Source organism: Eretmochelys imbricata, chromosome 27 (genome assembly GCF_965152235.1).
Source record: "Eretmochelys imbricata isolate rEreImb1 chromosome 27, rEreImb1.hap1, whole genome shotgun sequence".
In the NCBI taxonomy this organism is placed as follows: Eukaryota; Metazoa; Chordata; order Testudines; family Cheloniidae; genus Eretmochelys; species Eretmochelys imbricata.
The window spans coordinates 7,462,614-7,488,542 of NC_135598.1; the positions used below are offsets into that span (position 1 = coordinate 7,462,614).

General features: G+C 55.1%; 1 protein-coding gene across 2 annotated transcripts in view; it reads left to right on the forward strand.

Annotated features, from left to right (window-relative positions):
• Nucleotides 1-217: 217 nt before the first annotated feature.
• The window catches only part of ACE (angiotensin I converting enzyme), a 58,466-nt gene continuing 32,754 nt past the window's right edge, over nucleotides 218-25,929 (forward strand). The window contains exons 1-4 of one of the 2 annotated variants that reach the window (XM_077806174.1): nucleotides 218-493; nucleotides 17,291-17,458; nucleotides 24,507-24,600; nucleotides 25,686-25,829. In XM_077806174.1, the coding sequence (XP_077662300.1) occupies nucleotides 281-493; nucleotides 17,291-17,458; nucleotides 24,507-24,600; nucleotides 25,686-25,829 (619 nt within the window). In that variant the 5' untranslated portion in view covers nucleotides 218-280. Of the gene's footprint in view, nucleotides 494-1,608; nucleotides 1,627-17,290; nucleotides 17,459-24,506; nucleotides 24,601-25,685; nucleotides 25,830-25,929 lie in introns of those variants that run through there. The other variant, XM_077806175.1, reaches the window with a different exon arrangement.

A 25,929-nucleotide genomic window follows, 5' to 3' on the forward strand; every position in this document is an offset into this window, starting at 1 on the left:
CTCTTCCTCCCCACTCCCCTTCTCCCCCCCTCCCCAATTCCCTCTCCCCTCCCCTCCCTGCGCTGCATGGAAGGACTTTGGCACCGCGAGTCGCTCTTTGCTCGGGCTCCCGCTGCGCGCCGCGGAAGGGAGAGTAACATGTTCCCTCTTATCTGCTGGGAGAGGCCGGCTCGGTGGGCAGGGTCTGGGCAGAGCTTATAAACCGCCGGCCGCTGCGGGAGGCTCCCTGGCCAGGCGCTCCGGGGAGACCCCTGGGCGGGAGGCGCGCTCGGGTGCCAGGATGCCCCCAGCTCTGCGGCTGCTGCTGCTCTGGCTCGGCGGGGCGGTGGCCTTGGAAGCCGGGCTCCTGCCCCCCGACACCAGCGCCAGCGAGCCGGGGGCTGCCGTCTTCGCGCAGGGGTACAACAGCTCCGCCGAGGTGGTCCTGTTCCGGAGCGTGTCCGCCAGCTGGGATTACAACACCAACCTCACCGAGCCCAACGCCCAGCGCCAGGTAGGAGCCCCGGGCGGGGTCTCCAAGGGGGGTGTCTTTGGGCTGGCTGGCGTGGGGAGGGGGGCTGCAGCACAGAGCACCCCCCCCCAGGGCCGCCCAGCCCCTCCCGGGGGGAGCAGGAGCCCCGCCCCTGCCTAGGGGCATCGAGCACGGGGGGAAGCAGAGGACCCCTCCCCTCCGCCTGGCCCGGGGGTCCCCGGGCTGACTCTGTGCCGCTCCTGCCTGGGGGCTGGCACGGGGAGGACCGGGGCTGGGATGGGGTGGGGATTGAGGAGCTGACTCGGACCGGCTGGGAGCTGGGGGGGGGGGACGGGGGACGGGACACGGACGCGCCATCGCTCGGGACCCTGCAAACTAGACGGGGCGAGCGGCTGGAGGGAGCCCGGCCGGGAAGCCGCGGGGATGCTGGAGAGCGGCTCAGGTGCGGCCCTTTCCCCGGGGCGGCGGCGAGCCTGGTGCCCGGAGCTCCCTGCCCGTGTCCCCGCGGCGCTGGGATGCCGCGTGTCGGTGCCCTGGCTGCTGGCTGGAGGTGCTGGGGCGACGCGTGTCCCTGCCTGGCTCCGCTCTGGAGACGTCCTAGCTCCAGGGCGTCTCCTTCCTGCAGTGGGATCTCTGCTTCCCCTGCCCGCCCCTGCCGGGGAGGGGAGGGAGGGTGGATGGGGTCCCCTGGCCTGGGGATTCCCGGTTGCTGTAAGAGCCCTGGGAGCTGTGGGGTACAGTAGCCACAGGAGGCTGCTCTAGCTTGAACCAGAGGCAAGGGACTGAGTGGATACAGCCCCTGGCACCTGCCTTTGGCCCCGGGCCACGAATTAAAGTTTCATTTCGGTGCCAGTTCCCCTGTGCGCCAAGACCCTTGCTGCACCAGGGGGACGGCCCGTTGCCCAGAGGCGCCAGGAGCAGGGGAGGGTTGCGTTGGGCAGCTGAGGATCTGGCCCACTGGTGATTTTGTAGAGTCTGCGTGTGTCTATGTGTGCACCGTGGGCCTGGCTGAATGGGTGTGTGTTGTGTGCTGGGACGTATCTGTATGCTTACAACTTTGGTCTAGGGCGATGATGCCAACCTTCGGTCACCCCACTGACTTCCATTGGGCTGGACCTGGCATGTCAGTGAAGAGGGTGACACTAGATGTGTCTGTAAGTGTGTGGGGGGGTGTAATAAATGTCTATATACATAGGTGTGTGCAAATGTACATGTATATGTGGAAGTGTGTGTCCAGTGTATAGATCTGGCCACAGGGGAGTATCTCAGTGTATGTGCTCATGTGGCTAGACCTGTGTATACACATTACTCTGTTACTCTCTCAAAGAATATACATATGTGTACACATATCCATACATATGTATATTCTTTGACAGGGTAACAAGCCTTGTGGATGTGGGGAAGCGGTAGACATGGTAAATCTTGACTTTTGATACTGTCTTGCAAGACCGTCTCAGAAGCAAACTAGGGAAATACAGCCTAGATGGAGCTACTATAAGGTGGGTACATAACTGGTTGGAAAAAACATTCCCAGAGAGTTGTTATCAGTGGTTCACAGTCAAGCCGGAAGGACATATCGAGTGGGGTTCTGGAGGGATGTTCTGGGTCCAGTTCTGTTCATTATCTTTATCAATGATTTGGATAATGGCATAGAGAGCACACTTATAAAGTTTGCGGATGGTACCAAGCTGGGAGGGTTGTGAGTGTTTTGGAGGATAGGATTAAAATTCAAAATGATCTGGACAAACTGGAGAAATCGTCTGAAGTAAATAGGATGAAATTCAATAAGGACGAATGCAAAGTACTCCACTCAGGAAGGAATAATCAGTGGCACACATACAAAAAGGCAAATGACTGCCTAGGAAGGAGTATTGTAGATAGGAATCTGGGGGTCATAGTGGAGCACAAGCTTAAGTGTAACACTGTTGCAAAAAAAGCGAACATTATTCTGGGCTGTAATATCAGATGTGTTGTAACCAAGACACAAGAAGTAATTCTTCTGCTGTACTCCACACTGATTAGCCCTGAACTGGAGTATTGTGTCCTGTTCTGGGTGCTACATTTCAGGAAAGATGTGGACAAATTGGAGAAAGTCCAGAGAAAAGCAACAAAAATGACTAAAGGTCTCGAAAACATGACCTCTGAGGGAAGATTGAAAAAAATGGGGTTGTTTAATCTGGAGAAGAGAAGACTGAGAGGGGACACATGATAACAGTTTTCAATACATAAAAGGTTGTTACGAGGTGGAGGGAGAAAAATTATTTAACCTCTGAGGGTAGGACAAGAAGCCATGGGCTTAAACCATCCTTGCTACAACTTAAGTTGGACTTTAGGAAAAGCTTTCTAACTATCAGGGTGGTGAAGCACTGGAATAAATTGCCTACGGAGGTTGTGGAATCTCCATCATCGGAGATTTTAAAGAGCAGGTTAGACAAACACCTGTTAGGGATCGTCTAGACCTAAATTCCCTCTAAGCTGCGTGGCTCTGCAGCAGGCTATCAAGGGCCATGCAGGCGCGCAGATGCAGGGGCTTGGACTGGAGAGGAGAGAGGTGCCTCTTCCCCAGCCCCAGCCCTGGAGCTGCCGCGGCAGGGAGAGGTGCCTCTCCCCAGGTCCCAGGCTGCTGCGGTGAAAAAGGGCTCGGGGGAGTCCTCTCTCCCCTCCGCAGCCCTGGGGCAGCCTGCACCCCAAACCCCTCATCCCTGGCCTCGGCGCGGGCCGAGGGACATACCGGCTGCCGCTTCCAGCAGCTCCCATTGGCCTGCAGCAGCGAACCGCGGCCACTGGGAGCCGCGATCAGCCGAACCTGCAGACGCAGCAGGTAAACAAACCGGCCCAGCTCACCAGGGGCTTTCCCTGCACAAGCGGCGGAATGAGTCTGGGAACCACTGGTCTAGATAATCCTTAGTCCGGCCACGAGTGGAGGGGACTGGACTAGATACCTCTTGAGGTCCCTTCCAGTCCTACGATTCTATGATTGAGGGGTGGGGCGTTTATGTATATGTGCACATGCAAGATTCAGATCTAAAGCCAGGACTTGGGAGGCCCTTATCCAACACTTCCTCTTTGCTGAATATGCAGCAGTGACAACCCACACAGAAACTTATCTTCAAAACCTAACGGACAGTTTTTCCAAAGCCTGCCAAGACTTCAGGCTTACTATAAGCCTAAAAAAGATGAACATAATGAGCCAAGGAGTTGAGGAAGCACCGTCCATCAAGATCAACAACTATGAACTTGAAGTGGTGAACGAGTTCATATACCTGGGATCCACTCTCGCGATCAACCTCTCACTTGAAACGGAACTCAACATCCGCATTGGAAAAGCTGCCACAACACTGTCTAGACTGAACAAAAGGGTCTGGCAAAACAACAGCCGGAGAGAACACACACAGATCTGTGTGTATCATGCATGTGTTATCAGCACACTTTTGTACGGGAGCAAGACATGGACCTTATTCTCTCACCAGGAAAAGAGGCTCAACAGCTTTCATATGCGTTGCCTTCGTCGAATCTCTGGAATCTCCCGGAGGGACAGACTCACCAACACTGAGGTGCTCAAATGGGCCAGCATACCCAGCATGCAAACGCTCCTCCAACAGAGACGCCTCCGCTGGCTTGGGCATGTGTGCTGCAGGGATGATGGGCACATCCCAAAGTTCATCCTCCGTGGTGAACTGGCATCTGGAAAAAGACTCAAAGGACGCCCAACATTGCGTTTCAAGGATGTGTGCAAGCGAGACCTCAAAAAAATGGACATGGATGTGGACAACTGGGAAGATCGCCCTCAAGACCGCAGCCTTTGGAAACAAGAGCTTAACAGAGGTCTCCCGAGTTCCAAGAGGAAGGTGTCCAGTTTAGCAGAGGAGAAAAGAGCTCGCAGAAGACAGAGCCCAAAGGGTGGAAACATCACCTTTAAATGTGACAGATGCGGCAGCGAATGTCTCTCTCCAGTGGGTCTCTTCAGCCAGGTTCACAGCTGCCATAAAACCAACTGAGTAAATTCTTTACCCCTCAAGGGTGTGCATACCCAGGCTCTCTCAAGACTGAAGGATGCCAGCAACGACATGCATATGCATATGTGCCTGTACTTATAAGAATGTGTGTGTGATGTGTGCATTTCAGATGTGCGTGAGTGTGTGTGTGCTAAGCATCCATCTTACGAATGGCAATGTGTGCCTCCATCTGGGTGTTTCCAGACCCATTTTGGCACCGGCAGACGGATTCCCATTCCAATAATCTGCTTGAAGGACTTCTTCAGTCTGCAGCACTCAGTTGCTGGTACCGTGCGACAATCCTTTCTCACCCGGAGATAGCTGCGTCTCCGCCAAAGCAGCCAATGTCTCCTCTCCATGCCTGGAGGAGACTCCACCATGGCCCCTCATGCATGTCTGGAGGGCCAGCTGTCTCTTTCTCAGAGGGGATGGTCCAGATTCACCACATTCAACAGAGCAGCCCCCTGAAGGGGGTGTTGCTTGGCCATTTACAGCCCTGCAAGGGCAATCAAGAAATCACAGGGAGTTCTTCACTCAGAGGCATCTGCGCCCCGTGTGCATTCTCCTAGCCTGGCAAGGTTGGGGGCAATACAAGGCAACATTCTGCTGCTGGATTGCTGGAGAGCGGCAGCTGTGAAATGATCTCACTTCAGTGCTTACAAGAAGAGCCCTGGGCAGCTATGTAGCCCCCCGTAATGCCAGGCTCACAAACACCTCTGCCACCTGGATTAAATCTCACCGTGCCCCTTTTAATGGCGCAGGAAAGGGAAAGTGACTTACTCAAGAGCAAGCAGCAGGGAACCCCAAGCCCCTGCTCTAGCCACTGGGCATCACTGCTTCTGCAGGACAAATGTCCTGCTCACCAATGAACACCAATGTTCGTGCACAATTAAGGTGGAGAAATCAAGCTGACGAAAGGAAAAAGGTCAGAAACCTTGGGTCCAGCCAAATCATGCGCAGCCTGGACCAGCTGGGAGGTCAACGGTGGCCCTAAGTTATCTTTATCTCTCCCCCACTCCTGGGGGCAGCTGAGCACTTGCTATGCCCCACAGCATATATTAGAACCGCCTCAGGGCTGCTTTAACCTGTGCCAGGTGCAGCAATCCCTAGGGCTGTCCTATTGGCTCAGGCTCCCTGGAACGCAAGGCCCTTTTTGAGTCTACGGCACAAGGGGACAAGACTCAAAGCCAAGGCTCTGGCCCAAGGTTTCAGTGTTATCTCATGTACTGTGGGTCAGAACTTCAGCAGCATGGACTGTGCTGATCCACCCCTGCGTGAGAGCTGAGCCTGTGTGTTTTGTAGTGTCTGTTTAACGACACATGCACCATATGACTTTGGAGGTTCGTACATTTTAAAAGGAGAACAGGAGCAGGGACAGAAAACAGGAACTGGGCTATCTCGTCCACTTTCAGCTTAGGACGGGAGTGGGGGCTAGTGGTTAGCACAGGGGATTGGCAGTTGGCACGGTGGCAAAGGGTGACAGCTCTCTCATAGTGCAGCTGGGGCTCCTCCCCAAAGCCCTTGTTTGGGGAATAGAGCTGTGAGCAAGCTCTATTTTTTGGGCAAGGCTGAGTCTAGCAAGCCTCCACAGGTGACTTTCCTTATCAGCCAAGCCAGGCAGAAGGGAGGGGTGAATCTACTGGGGCTCTCCCCAGCCTGCCTGAGCCGGAGGCTCTTCCATGGGGTCTGAATTGCCTAGCAGACGAGAAAGCACCAGAATGACACGTCTCTTCCATTATCCCAGCCCGCAGCGAGTGGGGTTTGCACCAGCCCGGCAGGGTTCTGCATGACTGGCGCATGCCTACACCTCAACAGGAATAAAGAGAACAGGCCGGATCCTTCGCGGCGTAAATCGCCAGAGCGCCATTAACTTCAGTGGAGCTGCTGATTTACACCAGCCGGGAATCAGGCCCAGTAAACGTTAGCTCGTCGACGCTTCAGCAGAGAAGTGTAGGGCCCGCGGCGTGTCCTGGCCAGCCCCCTCCCTGTCTCCAGTGGCCAATGCTCCAAAGGTCCAGAGGAGACTGATTTTGCCCTCGGGTCTACCCCTGCATGCGGGGAGCCCCTGAGACTGGAAGGGCCCTGGGGCTGTGACGGGAGGAGCCACACCTAATATAGCCTAAAGTGTGGGCTGCTGTGGCTAGGGAAGGGGTTGGCCAGGACAGCAGTTTCAGCCACTTCTAGCCGTGAGGCTGCCATGGAGCTGCTTGGGGTTTAAAGCTGCTTCCACTGCAGGGCAGGGGGAGGGAAGCTGGCTCAGGTCTGTGTGAATGAATCTGAGCCTAGGTCGACCTCCTCATGCAGTCCGGGGCCGGGCAGGAGGAGCTTGTAGCCGGCATGGGGCAGGGGGAGCGAGGTGTGCACCGAACAGGAGTGTAACGGGGCCATGGGGGAGGATGCAGACTCTCCAGTGGGGAAGGATGAGACTGAGAGAGACTGCTGTGGTATGAAAGCTACCGGCCTGAGTGTGAGATGGCCACATTAGCCATGGGGGCTATTCGTCACTGGTATTACAGTATCACCTACAGGCTATGACTGAGGCCAGGGCCCCGTGGCGCTGTGCGAAAAGCAAGCGGCAGCCCCTGCCCCAAAGAGCTTACAGTCTAACAGAGACAAAGGCTGGGAGGGTAAGTGCTTTGCCCAAGGTCACCCAGCAGGCAGTGGCAGAGCTGGAAATGGAAGCAAAGTTTCCAGGGTGTCAGTCCAGTGCCCCATCCTCTAGCCCAAATCCACGAGTGAGTTATGCAGGTCATCCCAGTTGAGGGTGCCTAAAACCTATGTGCTGTCCCAAACCAGCAGTCAGAGCCACAGAAATACTAATCTAGAGCCGAGAGAGCTTCATAAATGTATATTGGTTGGATTTTTCATGTCCCTCCCCTCACAAAGCATGCTGAGACCCAGGGGCCCACCTCTCTCAGTGCAGAAAGCTAAGACACCAGAGAAACCCCAGCGGCAATGATAGAGGAGTGATTCACCATATGGAGCAGGATGGAAATAAAGCCCTGTGGGGAGGATGGTGCCTTCTGCTTTGATATATGGATCATGGGCCTGATTCCCTGTTGGTCTGCACCTGGAGTCTTCGTTTGCACCAGTGCGAAGTGACTGTCTGGCAGGTGTAGAACGCTGCCATTCTCCTCTGCGAGCGCTTGACACCCCCCCTGCAAAGGTCTCAATGACAACAGGGCAGCGGAGAATCTGAGTCCAGTGGCTACCTTGTGTTGCACTGGTATTCCCGATAGCTGTCTGGGCCTGGGGAAGAGAGAGTTTCGAATGTTCTCTAGCTTTCTTCCTGGTAATTAGCAATCAGTGACATTTACCTAAACAATCCGCTGTTTAAAGGGAAGGCGGTGAGAAGGCTGATAAGATCTAGCCTGACAAAACATTTTATTTCATATAGTATATTTGCAAGATCCAGGACCCCAAATAAATCTATCTATCTATCTATCTATCTATCTATCTATCTATCTGATGATCATTCCATCCCCATACATATCTATCTGTCTATCTAAATTGCGTGCCTCTTCTCCAGTGTTTCCTCAGATACAGCACTTGCCCCTCATTCCCCCGGGAAACACAACTATCAGAAAATCTTCAGAGTTGCATTGGGATCTTGCCATTGCTCCTCTGTGCAAGGCGTGCGTTAGTGTTACACCTGTTTGGGTGCCGTGCAAGAGACTCTTGGAAACTCACGGCTGTAGAATCCAATCCTTAGCAATAGCAGAACCCCACAGAAGGGACACCCCAGTGGGCTTGAGGCAGTGCAGTAATCTCCTGGTTAACTTCCTGGGCAGAGAGTCCTGGAGAGACCGTGGGGTCAGCATGGGGGAGGGAGGAAGGCAGGGAGCAGCAGAGGGACCACCCTGTGCCTCATGCACGAGCCCGCTGGTGATTAAAGGAGTGTGACTGACAGGCTGAAAAGGCCCGGGAATCCCATGCTGAAGGGATTTTGATGGGGTGTAAGTGTAAGTGTGCTTTGAGCAGAGCGGGGGTAGCAGAGACCATTCCCCCTCGCCCTGCATATCTGAAACTCAGCTTTGAAAATTGCAGACCGTCAATAGATCTCATTGATCTGCAAAGCTAGGTGCCCTACCGGGGCGTTCTCCCCTTTACCCTCCTTGCTTCATTAGCCATAAGAGAGGCAGCAGGCAGAGCTGTGAGGTGTGGGGGCTGGGACAGTGGACCTTTGAACCGGATCAAAGATTAGTAACTGTCCATTTTCAAAGGTGGCTGTTCTAAAGGGAGGGGAGCCATGCTGAGCTGCCAGGCAGAGCACTGGGAGCGCAGGCTCTGGGGAATGGAGCCCTTCTGTCTCCTGGTGAATGGCTCGGGCACTGACTCAAGTCCCACCTGCACCGTGCCTCTCTGAGCATCTGCCCAGCAGCTTGGGGCAACCAGTTTTCAGCCTCAGGAGCTGGCCGCCAACTACTTGCTATGTGGGCGGGTTCTCCTGAGCCACCTGGTCTCCTTTCTGCTTGGTGATTGGCCGTCTGGAAGGAGAAGAGCAAATCTGGGTACCTGTGCGAAGGTTTCTTCAAATGGCTGTGTGATCAAACCCTGATCTGTGCGACTCCAAAGAGGGTCGAAGCGACGAGCTGTTCCACACACCCAGCTAGGGTGACCAGATGTCCCGATTTTATAGGGACAGTCCTGCTATTGAGGGCTTTGTCTTATATAGGCACCTATTACCCCCCATCCCCCGCCCCGATTTTTCACACTTGCTGTCTGGTCACCCTACGCCCAGGCACGGCCGCATGCCCCCTTCGGCTGTATCCACCCACGTCCGCTGCCCAGGAAGTGAGGCCTGAGTAATGAGGAAGAGAATGAAATGAAACAACCCAGCCTAGCTGGAGACTGGCTGAAAAGGCTTAAATGGCAGCTAATGAGCTACCAAATAAACTCTCAGAGACTGCCCCAAGAACAGGCACTTTGCATGTTTTCCTTCCCCTGCTGCTAGGCTGTCAGATCTGGACCAGGCCCATCTTGTAACGTCAGCATTTCCAGCCAACAAAATATTAACACATGTGTCACGGAGCCCCCGGGCGATGCTCTGGAACTGCTCCCCATGAAGCCAGTCAGGACTCTGGGGAAGTCTCCTTTCTGGGAGCAGACTGTCTTCAGGACACACAGCTCACACGGCTTCCACCCTCCTGGGTCTGACCTCGGAGCATTCAGCATCCTCTGCCCCTCCGTGCGCTTCCCACCGCCAGTCCGCTCAGGCGGGCTCCTGGGGAAGCCAGAGGATCCTGCCCCCCAACTCCGCAGTCAGATGTGACTCTCAGCCAGCCAGTAAAACAGAAGGTTTATTAGACGACAGGAACATGATCTAACACAGAGCTTGTTGGTGCAGAGAACAGGACCCCTCAGCTGGGTCCATTTTGGGGGGCAGCGAGCCAGACAACCACGTCTGCACTTCACTCCTTGTCCCCAGCCAGCCCCAAACTGAAACTCTCTCCAGCCCCTCCTCCTCTCGCCTTTGTCCCTTTCCCGGGCCAGGAGGTCACTAGATTCCTTTGTTCTCCAACCCTTTAGCTCTCACCTTGCAGGGGGGAAGGGCCCAGGCCATCAGTTGCCAGGAAACAGGGTGTCGGCCATTCTCTGTGTCCAGACCCCTGCACACACCTGCCCTCTAGGGCTCTGCAACGATCATACACCCTTATCCCACCACCTAGATACTTAAGAACTGCAGAGGGGAAACTGAGGCACCCCCACACTATTCAGAGGAAACATTAAGAACAGTCCCGCTTTGTCACAACATGCCACAAGCAAGAACAGCTACCAGGAAGCTGCTTTGCCTTTTGACCCTGCAGACTGACAGCCAGTCCCCGCGGCCATGCGCGCTTTACTCCGTTACATTTGGGGTCAAGCTCATCTGGCTTGGACTGAGCCAAACCCTGGGCTCCTTACTCAGACAAAACTCTCATAGAAGTCAATGGATCAGGCGCTGAGGCCCTCACCCAGATCCTGTGTAATGAGAGGTCTGCTAGAGGTGATGGCGAATTCCTAGCAATTAACCATTGGAACAATTGACCACAGATCACAGCGGATTCTCCATCACTGGATGTTGTTTAAAAGATCTGCTCTAGTTCAAACATGAGTTTGTGGGGGGCAGTTCTAGGCCTGTGTCGTACAGGAGGCCAGACGAGCTGATCGCAGTGGTCCCTTCAGGGCTTGGAATCTATGAAGAAAAATAAGTCATCCAAAATTCTCCACCCATGTTTAAATAACTCCCCATAACCCGTTGGTTGCTCTTTCTTGCTCTCGAGTGGCTGGGCCCCAGGAGAGGTTTTATGAGTCTGTTACAGGCTTTGCATTAACAAACGTGCTTCTTTAGCTCAGCCAGGCCAGGATTTTTAGAGCATGTGGTGCCAGGTTCAGCCCCTACAAACGACCCTGTGTCATTGCAGTTTGTTTCTGAGATCTTGGTTTTTTGCAGCGAACTCTACAGGTTGCATCCATTCCCAGAGTTGCTGAGCAGGTCCAGTCTGCTCGTAACACAGCCTTAATTGTTCTCCACAATGCACCTTCCCTAGGACAATGGCCAGCATCCGGTTACTGTGAGAAGAGGAGGAATCTTGCCAAGAAATCAGAGCGAGTGGCTTGCCTTGCCCCAGCTTTGCCTCCCTGCCCGCGGCCACGGTGCACACAGGAGAGGCCTTTGCGAATGACTGAGCAGGCTGATGGGATAGGAAAGGGGCGCGCCCCAGAAACGAAAGTAGGGTGAATCTGCTGTTCCTGGCACGTGAAACCCAGTTCAGGCTGAAAAACAGGGGCGGGGACGGTAGGTGTTGAGGTGGGCATAGCACCGGGGCAAGGTGTCAGGCTGGCAGCCGTGGACGTCAGAGGTCCTCTCTTTCTCCTGCAGTGAGTACACTAACAGTGCGAGCTGCCCATCCCTGGCTCACCAGAGACATGGCAATAACTCTCTGTCACTAGGGCTAGTGTCACTGGCTGGATGTGCTCTACGGTCCCCCACGCGAAAGGCTCTGGATCCTGCACCCGGGGCCCAGAACTACTCTGAGCTTTGCAGGGCTTGGGTTCTTTAGGACGGCATTCATCTCTCCCTGCCGAAACTCTGCCTAGGTGGGCTTTGTGCAGGGATGGAAGAGGGTGAAATGAGCCCCCCCAAGCTGATCCTAATCGGCTGGGAATCAGGTGGCTTCAGTCAGTTATCAGCTGTAGCTAGGAAAGAGACAGGTGGCTTCCATAGAGGCCTGGGAGAGCCCAGTGAGGGAGCAGAGCTGCCGAAGGAAAGTTGTCCCCTGAGAGGGGCTGAGAGGGGAGAAGGAGGCTCCTGGAGCAGGCTTGCGGGGGGAAGGTCAAACCTCAAACCATGATTTGAGGACTTCAATAGCTCAGATATAGGTGAGAGGTTTATTGCAGGAGTGGGTGGGTGAGATTCTGTGGCCTGCATTGTGCAGGAGGTCAGACTAGATGATCATAATGGTCCCTTCTGACCTTACTATCTATGAATCTGTGGCCTGTAGGTAGACTGGAAACAAGGATCCCAGCCTGTGGGAAGGACTCCAGGGAGCAGTGAAGTTGGAACAATTTGTATAGTGGGGGTGCTGAGAGCCATTGAACCAAACTGCAAAGCCTGTATAGGATGGAAACCACTTCAAGCTGGGGGTGCTGCAGCACCCCTAGTTCCAGAACCCCTGCCGGGGAGGAAACTCTGAGGGTTAGTGGCTCAGGTAAAAGCTGGATCTCCAGGAAGAGAGGTGGGAAGGTCAGCAGTGTACGAGAGAGCAGGATGGAGAGGGAGCCCAGGAGGGTGGAGGGCCCTTTAGGTTTTCTTTTGGGACTGTTGTTGGTTTGTGATCCGTAGGGTTGCCACTTCTGAGATGCAGAAAAACTGGGCACGGGCCAACCCCCCTGCCGACAAAGAGGGTCCTTACCCCTCCCTGGTGGTGAACCAGTGGGTCTGTCTCACTTCCTGGTGCCCCCTGCGGGGATGATGGTGTTGGCAGGGGAGGGCTCCCACGAGGGCTCAGGGAAGCGGGACAGACCTAAGCCTCACCAGCAGGGATGGGTAAAGAGTGCGGTGAGGGAGGCAGGGGTCTCCTTACCCCTCTTTGCTGGCGAGCCTCAGGTCTGTCCTGCTTTCAGGTCCCCAGCCCCAGGAGGAGCGGCCATGGTTTTGGCAGGGGCGGGCCCAGGATGCAGCGTGGGACCTGGGTGCCAGTGTGCTTCCAGCTGTGATGTGCATGGCTGGTAGTTACAAGACTGCTGCTCGCACGGCTGCGGGTGCGCATGGCAACCCTCACCCCCCCCCAGCTCCTTACATCTCTTGCACTGCAACGGGCAAGGCAAAAACTGGCCCATTGGCAACGCTAGTTATCAGCACTGTGCCTGGGGGTGCTGAGAGAAGCAACTGCCTGAAAGAGCTTCCCTGGGGCAGGTAGGCCGGGGTGCGGACAGGGATTAATGTGAGAGAACACACACTCTGAGAAGAAAGGCTGAGGACCGGAACTGAGCTGGGTCTCAAGCCCAACCAGCAGCGGGGAGGAGCCAGCAGGTGCAGAGAGGGTCTGGCAGGAAGCCCTATTACAAGGTGCAGATCCCTGGAGCAGAGTTTTACCTCCAGGGAAACTGAGGTAGGGTGAGTAGCGCCATAGCAGGCCACAAGGGGGCATCGTGGAGGCTGACCCTGCCACAGGGGGTTGTGGACTAATGGCTCCATCTATGCCTGGATTCTCTGTCCCATCCACCGTCCCGCTGGGCTCCCTCCATGCCAGTGAGGAGACCTCCTCTGTGGCATGGAGGGGTGTGGAGACCTCCCTGTGTGCCTGCCTTTTTTGCCCCTCGCTGCGGGGCTTGGTTGGCAGGGGGAGCCTGGTGTGACCCCTCTGCGCCAGGTGGAGTGTGAGAAACGGAAGGGATGTGGAGTTGCCTCTGAACTTCCTGGAGCGCTAAAGAGAGTGCAGAGTGGGCCCCGGGCTGAGCAGCGGGTGATGGACCGTCTCTGGGCTCATCATCATATCTGCCCACCAGACGCTCCCAAGCCAAAGAGCCGACTCAGCCCTTTTCCCGGGCTCTTAGGGCCCATTCCAGAGCCACCTTTCCATCCCCCACCGCTGCAAACTGGGTATTTAACATTGCTCTGTATTGTCACCTGACAGCTACTCAAGTGCCAGCTGTCTGTGAATGGAGCCAGCTAAGTGACAATGGGTGGGGCTGGTGGCTGCCTTGCTTGGCGCTTGGGTTTGATGCCTGCTCCAAACATCTGCACTGGGAGCCAGGCTCAGGAGGGCTGAAAGGGTCTCGTTTTGTTCATTGGAGGGAGCCCTGCGTGTGTAACAAATGAACACAACAGTAGCATTTACAGGAACCCTAATTACTCCTAGGGTCATTCATATCTTGCAGGGCACAAAGCTAGATCTGTGGGTCTCTTCCCAATTCGAAGCCAGCTACCCTGAGGCCATTGCCACCTGAGAGGGGCTGTGTGACATCAGACAGTGTGATTGCCCAGCAGCCTGGTGCCCACATCACTAAATAACCCTCCAGCTCACTCACTTATTAATAATGTTATAATTAATACCTAGCTCTTAGCTAGCACTTTCCATCACACTTTACCAAGGAGGCCAGTGTCGTTGTTCCCATTTTACAGCTGGGGAAACTGAGGCACAAGATGGCAAAGCGACTTGCCCAAAGCCCGCTAGCAGGTCAGCGGTAGAGATGGGAATAGAACCTAGGTCTCCCAGGCCCCCTTGCTAGTCACTAGACTAAACCATGCTGGCTCTTGAATACAAATGGGAGTTGGTTGGCTGGATTGTGTGCTTACAACTCACACTGTAAACTTAATATATAGCTGAATTCAGTGTATCTCTTTATATGCCATAGATTTTTGTCTGATACATCTAGATGCTGCTGGTGCCTAGACAGAAGAGTGAGGGGCATGCTGGAAATACTTTAGATAGACAAATGGATAGAGTGATGTGTATGTAACTATGAAACGGCTGCTGCTTTCTGTTTTCCATCCACTGTGCCTTTCAACTTCCCAGAACTCCGCTTGTGTGTAGAGACATTTACTGCAGCCTGTTCCCGAGTGAAATGCACACGCTACACTCTCGCCACTTGTTGGTTGGTTTGTTTCCGTAGTTTAAAGCAAAAGTCTCAGTATTGGCAAATACTGTGAGCTCAATCCCTGAGGGGGCCATTTAGGGATCTGGGGCAAAAACTGGGGATTGGTCCTGCTTTGAGGGGTTGGACCAGATGACCTCTTGAGGTCCCTTCCAACCCTGATAGTCTGTGATTGACTTGTTGGATTCTCTAACCGTGTGTGAAAACACCACATAATTTCCTGTTAATCATTTATAGCCCACTTAGAAATGGAGCCTCACCCTTGCAAGGTCAGGCTTGACAAAGCCCTGGCTGGGATGATTTAGTTGGGGATTGGTCCTGCTCTGAGCAGGGGGTTGGACTAGATGACCTCCTGAGGTCCCTTCCAACCCTGATATTCTATGATTCTATGACTGGTAGTTTTTTCCCCTGCAAACAGTGCGGGTTATTCAACCTTGCCTGTTGAAGATGCCAGCAGGGCTGCAATAGATGCACATTTACCCGCCAGCCACCTAGAATCCACCTGCTGCTTCTGTTCAGTCCAAAAGCGGGACCGTGCATAACACTTTTTCTGGCGCTTGTTTGCCCGCTGGAGAAGCTCCAGGCAGGGAGTGGGGCTTGGAGCGATTTCCACTTTGGCTGGAAATCGGTGTCTCCTCTTATAAATGTCGGAGATCAGTGCAACCCTGTGCATCTCCTCTGATTATTTCCCCTTTCCTAGCCAATTCTCCTGTAAGGCACGGTCCTTACACAGCAACTTCCTCGTGAGCCACTGAGCCACATGGTTTTCATCTGCACAGCTGCAGTGCGAGGGTTATCTATGCAGATCTGTGCAATGAGCCCTTGATGTCAGTTGCCAGAAGCCAGTGGAGTGCAGGATAATGCGGGAGGTCATTTCAACAGATGGGGGAATTGCTGCTGATTGGGATCAAAGCAATCATGACTGAAAGGAGTCCTGCCACCCAACGGACCGATGGCCTTGCTGGGCACGAATGGTTACACGTTCATACCCATCGTATGAACAAACCCTGGATCTTAATACCATAGGAATCGGGAATCTGAACCTGGATCCAAATGTTATGGTTCCCCCTTTATCTGTCTATATAACAGGCCGGACCAAAATCCTGCATTCAGACATTCCCAAATTTAATGTTGGGGAATTCAAATCTGGCCCATCCCACATGCAGGCCAGCGCGGAGGGCTTCAGAGCCTGGGGAGCAGCCTGAGCGAGAATGTCTACACTGCTATTTCAGCCCGAGTCCATTGATCTGAGCTCTGAGAGTCGCTGCTGCCTCCCCCGCCCCCTCCAGTGTAGACGTACCCATATACACCAGTGCAAAGTGGGCCTGATTCTCATTCTAGGGCCCTTTTACATAGCTCTAGCAGTCTGTAAAGTGGGAGTCCTCACTTCAAGGCCCCTTCATGCTGCCAGCATGGTGTAAAGGGGCCTTAGTGTAAGTGAGAATCAGGCCCCCTGAGTGCAAAGTGGGTATAAAATGCCATCCAATCAGAATGGTAACAATTCCCCCCCCCTTCTCCCCGGCCCTCCCCTTGTGCCAGTGTGAATGACCACAGTGCAGGGCAGTGGGGAAGTGGGTCCTGTACTGTGCGTGCTATCTTCCCACCCAGCCTTGTTTTGTGGCTGCACCAGATTTAGGAAAAGGAATGACAAAAATACTGACAAATGAGCCACTGCATCAAAGCTGGGACAGTCTCTGCCCGCGCTCCAGTGGGCACTCCCTCCTCACCCCCAACCAAGCCTGCCCCAAACCTGGGGGATTCATCATCCCATCCAGCATTGCCAAGCACTGCAGGAAGGAAGGATCTGCCTTTCTGTCAAATATCAATTGTTGCCCTGTGCCAGAGATGGGATACTTGACCAGATGGGCACATTGTCTCATAAGAATACCTAGGACTCCTATTAGCACCCCGCCTTTTCCCACCCCAGCCCTGCCCCCATTCCACCCCCTTCCCCGCCACCTCCCCACTCCTCCCCCTCTCCTGGAAGGTTCTAAGCGCCGCCAAACAGCTGTTAGGCGGTGGTGGGGAGGCCAGGAAGTACTGGGAGGGAGGGGGAGGAGTGGGGACGCGGCATGCTCAGGGGAGGGAGAAAGAGGCGAGGAGGGGGGAGCTTGGCTGCCGGTGGGTGTGGTGCACCCGCTAATTTTTCCCCGTGGGTGCTCCAGGGCTCATGGAGTGGCGCCTATGAGCTAGAGCATCTGTCTACCCATGCTGGAAAGCACCCTTCCAGCTACAGTATAGACACACCCCTAGTGAGTTACAGTCCCTGCCCCAAAGAGCTGACTGTCTCCACAGACAAAACTCAGCAGAGGAAACAGACAATGGCAGGTGAAGTAGCACCCCGGAGGTCACACTGCAGGTGGGTGGCAGGAACAGAAGCTGTATCTCCTGAGTCCCAGCCCGGTGCCCTATCCACTAGACCATGCTGCTGTACCACAGCTCCCACGTATGTTACAAAGGTGATTCTCGTTGTCTCCATTTTACAGGTGTAGCAGCGAGGCAGGGGACCATGTTGTGCCTCCCTCTTGGCTGGGCTGGCCGTCTTGTGGTCCCTGCTGGTTGGAGATGCGTAGGTCTGCCAGTCTGTGGCCCACGCTGGGGCTGGTTCCCGCTTCCTAGAGCCCCACACAGAGTGGGGCACAGGTGCTGCAGGGTAGACGGTCCCCTGGGAGCGATGGCTAAATGGTTCTCCCAGGAAAGGGGAATATCTGTCACAGAAGAGTCTTTTCCTCCTGCCTTCCAGATCTTGGCCTCCCTGGAGGAGCAGAACTTCACAGAGGCCTGGGGGAAGAAAGCCAAGGAACTCTATGGCTCCATCTGGAAGAATTTCTCAGACACTCAGCTGAAGAGTATCATTGGCTCCATCCAGACCCTAGGGCCTTCCAACCTGCCCCTGGATAAGCGTCAGCAGGTAGGCGTCGTGCCGGGTTGCTCTGAGAGCGGGTGGGGAAGTGACACTCAGGGAAGCTAAGGGCACATCTACGCTGCAGTTAGACACCTGTGGCTGGCCTGTACCAGCTGACATGGGCTCGGGCGAAGGGGCTTTTTTAATTTCAGTGTAAATGTTTGGGCTGGATCCTGGGCTCTAGGACCCTGCGCGGTCAGAGGGTCCCAGAGCTTGGGCTGCAGCCTGAGCCTGAAGTCTACACTGCAGTTCAACAGCCCCTCAGCCTGAGCCTCGCGAGCTCAAGTCAGCTGGCACGAGCTGGCCATGGGTGTCTAACTGCATGTAGACGTACCCCCAAGTCACTGAGCAGTTGGGGAAGAGAGCAAGAGGTTGATCAGGGGTGTGTGTGCATGCATGGGAGAGGGGGAGGGGGAGTCTTCAGGGCTCAGCTGGGTCTCCGGTAGGCTCTTGAGACATAGGAGGCCATCAGAAAATCCATCTTTTGGTTTGTGAATGGAGCCGTGTTGATGGGGAGTCACCAGCTCAGGCTAAAATATGGAGCTTTAGGATTTTCCCAGCTGCTTTTCTGCCCTGTTGGCCCCACTGCAGGCCTGCTGTGGGCGGGTGCAGCTCCTCTGACTGGGATGATGGGCCACTGCAGGCGAAAGGTGGGAAGCACCAACCCAGACAGCGTGGGCCTGCTTCCCACTGTCTCCCCCTCCCCCCCAATAGTAACTCCGTGCAGCAGGGGGCCCTGCCATGCACAGATCCAGATCTGCACTGTCAGCACAAGAGCCCCCGGAGCTGGGCGTGTTCCGGGGCAAAGCTGCGGGGGAAGGAGACGTGGCTCTGCTGGACTTGTGCTGCAGAGATTCTGTGTCCCGCATGGCCCCATAGGCACAGATCAGACAGGTAGGAGAGCCGGGTCTCCGATTCCATGCCTGACTGGTCATACCACGGCAGTGTGAGCGTTCCGACTAGGTCTCTTAGCCAGCTATCCACTTCCGCACATGGCCTACGTGGATCTAGTAAATATAGAGTCACTATTTATAACCAGCAGTAGGGCTGTTTCCCCAGACCAGGAAGGATTACATTCTACGCCCAGGTCATTGGCAGGCCCTTTCCTCAGTATATAGTTTGTTCATTCCAAGAATGAACTGGCAAAGTGACCCAGAACAAAGCTGGTCTCCTGGCCAGGAAAGGCTGCAGGGGCCAGAGCTCTTTCTCTCTGCTCCAGGGCCAGTCCCAGGAGTCAGCCAACTTGGAGCTCCCATTCCAGCTGGGTGTGCTAATCAAACAGGGCTGGCTGGCCGGCTCAAGCCCCTGACCCTTAAAAGAGCAGCCCCCCCTGTTAGTTACCATGGTTGTCCTTTAAAGGTAAGTCAGTGCGTGCTCATGTCCCGTGTGATGCCACAAGTTAGGATAAGGCCAAGGCAGATGTGGAGGGAAGATCGGAAAGCAATCAGTGTCGTCAGAGAGGCGTGTGAGGTACAGGCAGAGGGGACGCCTTGTAGAAGCGAGGGCGGGAGTTTTCATAGCGGCCGAAGGGAGGCTGACGTTGAATGGATGGGAACTGACCCTCCAACTCTCGGGCCAGGAGACACGCGAGCGGACCAGCGAAGGTAGAGAGCGGAGGGAGACAAGACTGAATTGGGCAGTGTGTCCAGCGCCTAAGGAACCCCCTGGGAGGGTGTGTGGCTGGGAAGCAGCTTGAGAGGGCTTATCTCGGAAGAAGTAAACATTGCAAACAAATTGAAACCCAGCGGGTGCCGTGGGAAGGAGAAGAACCAGGGGAGCCAGAAATAAACCAATGGGCCCGCGGAGGCGTGAGACGCTGTAGGAAGACCAGAGGGGAGGCCAGGCTCCAGGGCCTAAGTCTCTAGTGATTTTCAAAGTCTCTAGTGATTCTGGGGGCCCCAGGCAAGATGGGTCTTAAAGGGGCCTGGTTTGCAGAGGGCAGGTGCTTGGCACAGTCTGGGAGTCAGGCCCCTTTAAGGCCTCTCAAATTGGGCACCCCAAAAATAAAATCACTCGTCACTTTGGTACATGTAGCCCCAGTGGTAGAGGGGCTCTGCCCCGGGCTTCAGATTGAGGAGTAAAAAGAGGGGGCAGGAGGGGAGCGGTTCCCAGCAGCTTGATTTAGAGTCTGAAATTCTGCGCCCCCAGAAGGTGCAGGCCCAACCTCCCAGCCCACGGCGCTGGGAGGCAAAGGCGGCTTTCAGTCACCTTCTCACCCTGGGCTGTCACCGAGGTCAGCATGGGCCCCCCTCTAAAATCAGCTCAGATGGTGCGGAAAGGCATGGAGATGCTATCCCATCCTGAGAACCGGTCCCAAATCCTCCTGCAAAGAAAGGCTGGGGTCCCCACTGTCTACGTAGGTACTTCTCTGCCCCCCATCCCCACAGCATCTGAGCCAACCCCAATCGTGAGTGAGTGCAGCCTCCCCATTGTACAGGTGGGGAACCGAGGCCCAGAGAGGTTAAGCGACTTGCCTGAGGTCACCCAGGGCTGTGGCAGAGCAGGGGCTGTCAGGACCATCCTGCCTCGCTTACAAAGTCGCTGTGTCAGGACACTGGACAGGCTGTAATTTGCTATGGGACAAGGAGGGCAGTTCCACTCTCCCAGACCTTTCATGCGCACCCCTTTTGGCCCCCGCCCCCAGCTTTGCAGGGTATCACATGTTCATGGTCTAGTCTAGATGCTGACACAACTCTCCCCAACCCCCAAGATTTTTTCTGAAATGATGCCCTGGCTGCCAAACCAAAAGGGGCCCCTACCACGGCTTTCGCCTTTCCTAGGATGGCATGATTACCAGGGCATCAATGTTTCCAAGCCTCAGGGCTTTAATCGAAATAACTTTTTCTGTAACTTGCTGGTCAGGTGTGCGGCCAGCAAGGTGTGGGAGCCCCGGCTGAAACAGCTGCAACATCCGCCCTGTTTCCTCAGTGGCTACTGCTCTTTCCTGGCAAAAATGCCGGCCTGAGCTGATTTGCCCTGCAGCTTGGGCAAAGCTGTAAAAGCCTGCGATGCTGATCTGATAGCACTTTGCACTGGTGTAAACAACTGCCCGGGGCACGGGGAAATCAGACTCTCAGGAGCAGTGAGGGTACAAAGGGCAGGAGTCCTGGAGGCACAAACTGGCATCACATCTGCTACACTATGCCAAGGGGCACACCAGGGGAGCGCTGGGGTAATGGCCTCAGATCAATGGGTCAGAGAAGCAAAGACAGTGTATTTTTTTCTTTGACCGAGGAGGAAACATCATTGAGGTGTGAAGGGAACAGGGAGGGCGGCCGCTGCTGCCAGGCCAGTTGACAGACTGTCAAAAAAATGAACAATGGAGCAGGACAGGGTGCTAAGAAACACACAGGCAGCAAAGGAAAGGCACCGAGGCCAAAGGACAGAGAGTGGAAATGAAAACAGCAGCAGCTTTGGCAGGAAATCACTGTCCAGGCTAGAATTTTTCCAGGCCACTCCTGTGGTCAGGAGAAGCCCCACGGGATCTGTGATGCTCACCAGCAAGCGGGTCGTGCTTGTCACCCACTCCAGAAGTCAGCATGCTGCAGAGAAGGAGGGGCAATTCGTCAGGAATGAGCCAGCGGGAGGAGCACTGCCTCGTGACTGACCACAGCTCCTGGGTGCTCCGTGGCCGTCTCCCATCCGTGTGCAGAGCCGGCCCAAATCTGCAGAGCCCCCGGGGTTAGCAGTGCCGGTGTGACCCTGGGAAGGTGGGCCGCGTGTTGCTCCGGGGAGTCAGGCTGGCCCCACTCTGAACGCTGGAGACCGGGCAAGTTGCTGCTCTCCGCAAATCCTTGCAGCGAAGGGAAGCGATGGCTAAAGTGTTGAATAGGAGGGGCTGGCTCAAAGTTATCCAGCTAATCCTGTCACTCTGCCTGCAGCAGTTAATTTACTGCTGCTCTTTTGAACGGTTCCAAGGAGGAAGGTGGGGAATAAAAGCCTTTTGCCTGGCTCCCAGGCGGGCAAGTGGAGTCTGATTTAAAAGCAAGGGGTGACTCCAGAGACCCTGAGCTCTGCTGATCCAACCCTCCGGGGCACCACCTCCACCTAACCCTGTGCAAGTTTAACCAGACTCATTCTGTCTGTGCCAACCAGTGCCCATCAGCACCCCTTCCTCCCAGCAAAGCAAACCTCACCGTGGAGCATCAAAGCTCCATGCAGCTGAATAGGAGGCAGACAGGGGTGGCGTATGGGGCTTGTCAGGTAGGAATTGGGAGGGCCTCTGTCCAACAGCTTGTGTTGTCATTTAATCAGGTGCAAAGTGCTACCAAAGCCGAAGTCTGCACCCACTGGGACTGGTGAGAACATTACACACTCACTCTGGGCATAGTGAAATCATTTGCCCTGGTGAGAGCATTTCACACTTGCAAAATGTCCCCTTCTTAAATGCTCTGCAGTGTGCTGCTGCTGTAACGCCATGCTGTGCCTCCTCCCCAGAGACAGTCGCATTTGGGTGATGGCCAAAGATGTTTTTCTCTGCAAGAGGGGCAACATTTTCCCAAAAGCTCAGGGCCTGCTTCTCAAGGGCTCCGTGCCCACGATGGGTGCCAGGCTAATAGGAGAGCTCAATGTGTGCCCGGTGAGCTGGATTCTTTGGAAAATCTGCCCACTTGGTTAGGTGCCTAACTGGGAGCTGAACTCTCCCAAGGAACCTGGGTCTGGTTTGCGAAGGGCATTGGGAAGCTCCGGGATGAAATACCACGTAGAAGTGTAAGCTGTGCCACTGGGACCCCACATGCTGGTGCTAGACCCACAGCCATACTCCATCACTAGGCCAGGCTTCCTGCGAGCAGTGTCGGCAGTGTCTCCCTCCCGCCGAGAGAAGCCTGAGCCTTTGCCACTCTTAGCTGCTAGAACAGAAGCAGCAAGTTTTGAAATCTCCTTCCTGACGATTAGCTGTATTTATTCCTTCCCAGCTGGTAAGGCTTGGAGTGAATGCGAATACCTTCCTTCTCCAGAAGAAAGGCTTCCCACCCAGCCCCCTCCCGCCTTCAGCAGTGCGAGTTCAGCCAGAGGAAGGCACAAAGCTGTGGAGTTTCCTCTCCCAGAGATTGTCGTTGCGTTCAGGATGCAGGAAATGCCCTGTTGCTATTGTCCTGCTGCTGGCAGTGAGCGTAACCAGTGCAACTGTCGACCCAAACTTTGATCTTCCCTCGTAACTAAACTGAGCCAGCCGCAGCAATAGAGGGAAAGGACATTATAAGCAGCGGCACCCGAGGGTATCTGAAGAGCTACTCCTTCTTTTAAAAGGGCTTTCAGTGAGTGTATTCTCCCAGAGCCTGCCTTTCCTCCCAAAGCGCTATATCAGTGAGAATCATTTTACCCACCACTGCAATGCAGCCCCTTCTGAGGTGCAATGTGGCAGCTGTTTAAAAGCTGATGCCACATAGCAATTTAGGACAAGAAGCGCGAATGACCATTCCATTGAAAGCTTAGGGGGACTATTAGGGAGCAGGATGTGATTTCCCAAACTGCAATTTGGCCGGAACAATGGGGCTAACAATTCTACTTATCTGAAAACCACTGGGGATCTTTAGTGGTCACAAGTGGTCAGGGCCTCAGGCCCCCATCTCATCATCCAAGCCACACTTTCAGCAGCCTCAAGAATGCCCCTCTGGCTTCACAGAAAGAGCACCAGCAGAGCCTAGAGGCCTCAGCCAGGATCAGGGTCCCATCCTTGTGCTGCGTGCTGCATACCCGCATCATGAGAGTCAGTCCCTGCTGCAACGAGCCAACCACCTAAATAGACAGGAAGGGAAACAACTTGCTGGAGGTCACACAGCCAGCCAGTGGCAGAACCAGGAATAGAGACCAACTCTCCTAACTCAGCATCCTATCCAGCCGGACCTCCTGCTGGCTGAATACAATTCCAGGAGCACTTTGCGGGCTTCCTGGTCAACCCAAGGAACTGTATTCTCTGGAGATCTGAATGCTGCCGAAGTCAGTCCTATGGGGTGGAAGGGTAGGTGGGTCCACAGCCCAGCATTCCCTGGCCCCTGGCTATGTGGGCTATATTAGGAAGCTCCCAGCCTACAAAATGGTTCCCTGATCAAAAAGAGACCTAGACCGTGAGTGAGGCAGCTTTACGTGGCATAAGACGAGGTGGCCACGCTGGGACGTAGGTGGAGGGCAGGGGTGGATCGGCAGGGTGCTGCAGATCGGGCTGGTAAAGATGGGGAGTGGGTGTGAAAACTGGCAGAGAACTCGGGTGTCTTAGCAAAGAGCTGTGTGCAGGGGTGGGGGTGTAGAGCAGGACTGGAATAGCAGGGGGTGCAGGTTGAGCTGGGGGTGTACTGGCAGAGTGATGAATAGCAGGGTTGCTCTAGGTCAGGATCGAGTGGTATCGGTAGATTGTGGGGCGGGAAGGGAGCCTTTGCACAGCATCTGTCGGCCCTCTGCCAGCCACATTATTTGTCTGGCCCTGGGGATGGGCGTCCCTTGTTTTCGATAGATCCCGTATAAGCCTGCCATGGTCTCGCTAAGGCTGCAGATTGTGTGTGGCAGGAGGGCTGACTCACGAAGCCAGGGTCACTGACTGTGCTCGTTACACCGCATCACCGTTCCTCACCTTGGGTCGCTGAGCCGTCTTTGGGAGATGCATGGCCTGGCTCCGTCTAACCAGCCAGATCGGCTCCCCTGTTTGCCCCTTATTTTAATGAGCAACTAACAATGCACTCCCACAGAAAAGCACCCTCCACCTTCATGAATTTACAGCCCCCTTTCTGCCAAGCCACATGCTCCCATACACTCCCCCCAAACCATATGCAGGCCCAGCCTTCTTCCTCCACACACATTAAACTGCACAAGCCCAACTGCACACACAGCCACCCCCACCTGCGTTCCCATTCACCCTCACAAGCTCACACACAAAACGACATGAACACAGAACCACGTACCAAAGTGACAGGAGCCTCAGAGGTGCTGCCAGTCCATAGGCAGGGTTTCCTCCGTTCTCTCCCTGTGCCTGAACTCTGACTGTAGTGCCCATGTGCTGAAGGAAGCCCTGATTCCACGTTCTTCAACCCCTAACATCTGCTTTTGCCTCCTCCCCCAGTACAACACCATCCTGAGCGAGATGGACAATATCTATTCCACTGCCAAGGTGTGTCCTCCAAACCAGACCACCAACTGCTGGGCTTTGGAGCCAGGTACGGTGCCTTCCCGTCCCAGCTGGGTGGGAGCCCTGAGCCCAATGACTCGTACTCCGTCGCTTTCTGAACTTCGAAGCTCCTTGCTCAGGAGGTGGGCCTGAGCCTGCAAGGTGCTGAGCGCCCTCAGCCTCTGCCGGAGCCAATGGGAGCCGAGCGTGATCAGCACCGTCCAGATTTGGGCCCCTTCTCGAGGAGGCAAGAAAGCAGCCCAAAGCCTCCTGCTTGCTCAGTGGCCCCGATCCTAGTGGCACTAAAGTCCGTGGGAGTTTGGTCACTGTCATCAGTGGAATTTGGAAGCTCTAAGCCAGTGTTGGTGGTTGAGGGGAAGGAAATCAGACTCCTCAGTTCAGCTGGGCAGGGAGGAATCCTCTCCCCTTCCCTGCAATATTGCACAAACGGCCGGGTATGTGATGGGCCTGTCGACACTTTCTCTGAAGTCTCAGGCGCTGACCACTCACCACAGGCAGGTGACAGGGTGAGGGGGTCCAGTGGCAGGCAGCTCCGACACGAGAGAGTCCTCCATGCCCCAAACCCAGGGTTGCCAGCTCCAGCTCAGGGGGGACTGGAAGGCGACACTGAACTGGAGATGGGACAAGGGCAGGAGAAAAGGGGTGTTAGGCTGCTCCTGGCGGGCGTTAGAGCCGACAAGCCTTCCTGCATCACAACCTCTGCTCCCTCCGGAGCCACACAATCCTGCTCCGGTTTCAGATGTCCAGCGCCCCGGAGAAGGGGGGGTGCTGTTTGGATCTGGGGTGTTTGTTCAGCATGTTACAGGCACCGGGGCCGCAGACACCCCACCATTCCCGTGGCTTTGGCCCATTGTGAAGCCAGGGCACTGTCTGGCACCCCGATGTTTGTGAGCGTTTGGCTCCAAGCTCAGGCCCGTCTCTGCTTGATCCGCGAGCGATAGAGAACCTGATGGGGGTTCACACCCCTCCCTCTGCCCCAGCCTGTGTCCGTGCAGCTGGGGATCTGTGCAGCCCTAGGAAATTGGGGAGACCTATTGTGGGTGGAAAGAAACTCCCCCTGCATGCCACGAAAGCTGGCGTGACTCTGTCGTGTTTTTCTCTTTCGTGCCTCAGAGATAACCAACACCATGGCCAACTCCCGCAGCTACAAGGAGCTGCTCTATGCCTGGGAGGGCTGGCACAGCTCAGCTGGAAACCCCCTGAGGCCCAAGTACGAGGAGTTTGTGACGCTGAGCAATGAGGCCTACAGGATGGACGGTGAGACATTGAGTCCGGTCTCCTGCTATTGCAGGCATCTCTGTCACCAAGCAGGGGGTGGGGGACGGGGGAGCCTCACAAACCAGCCCCAAGCTCAGAA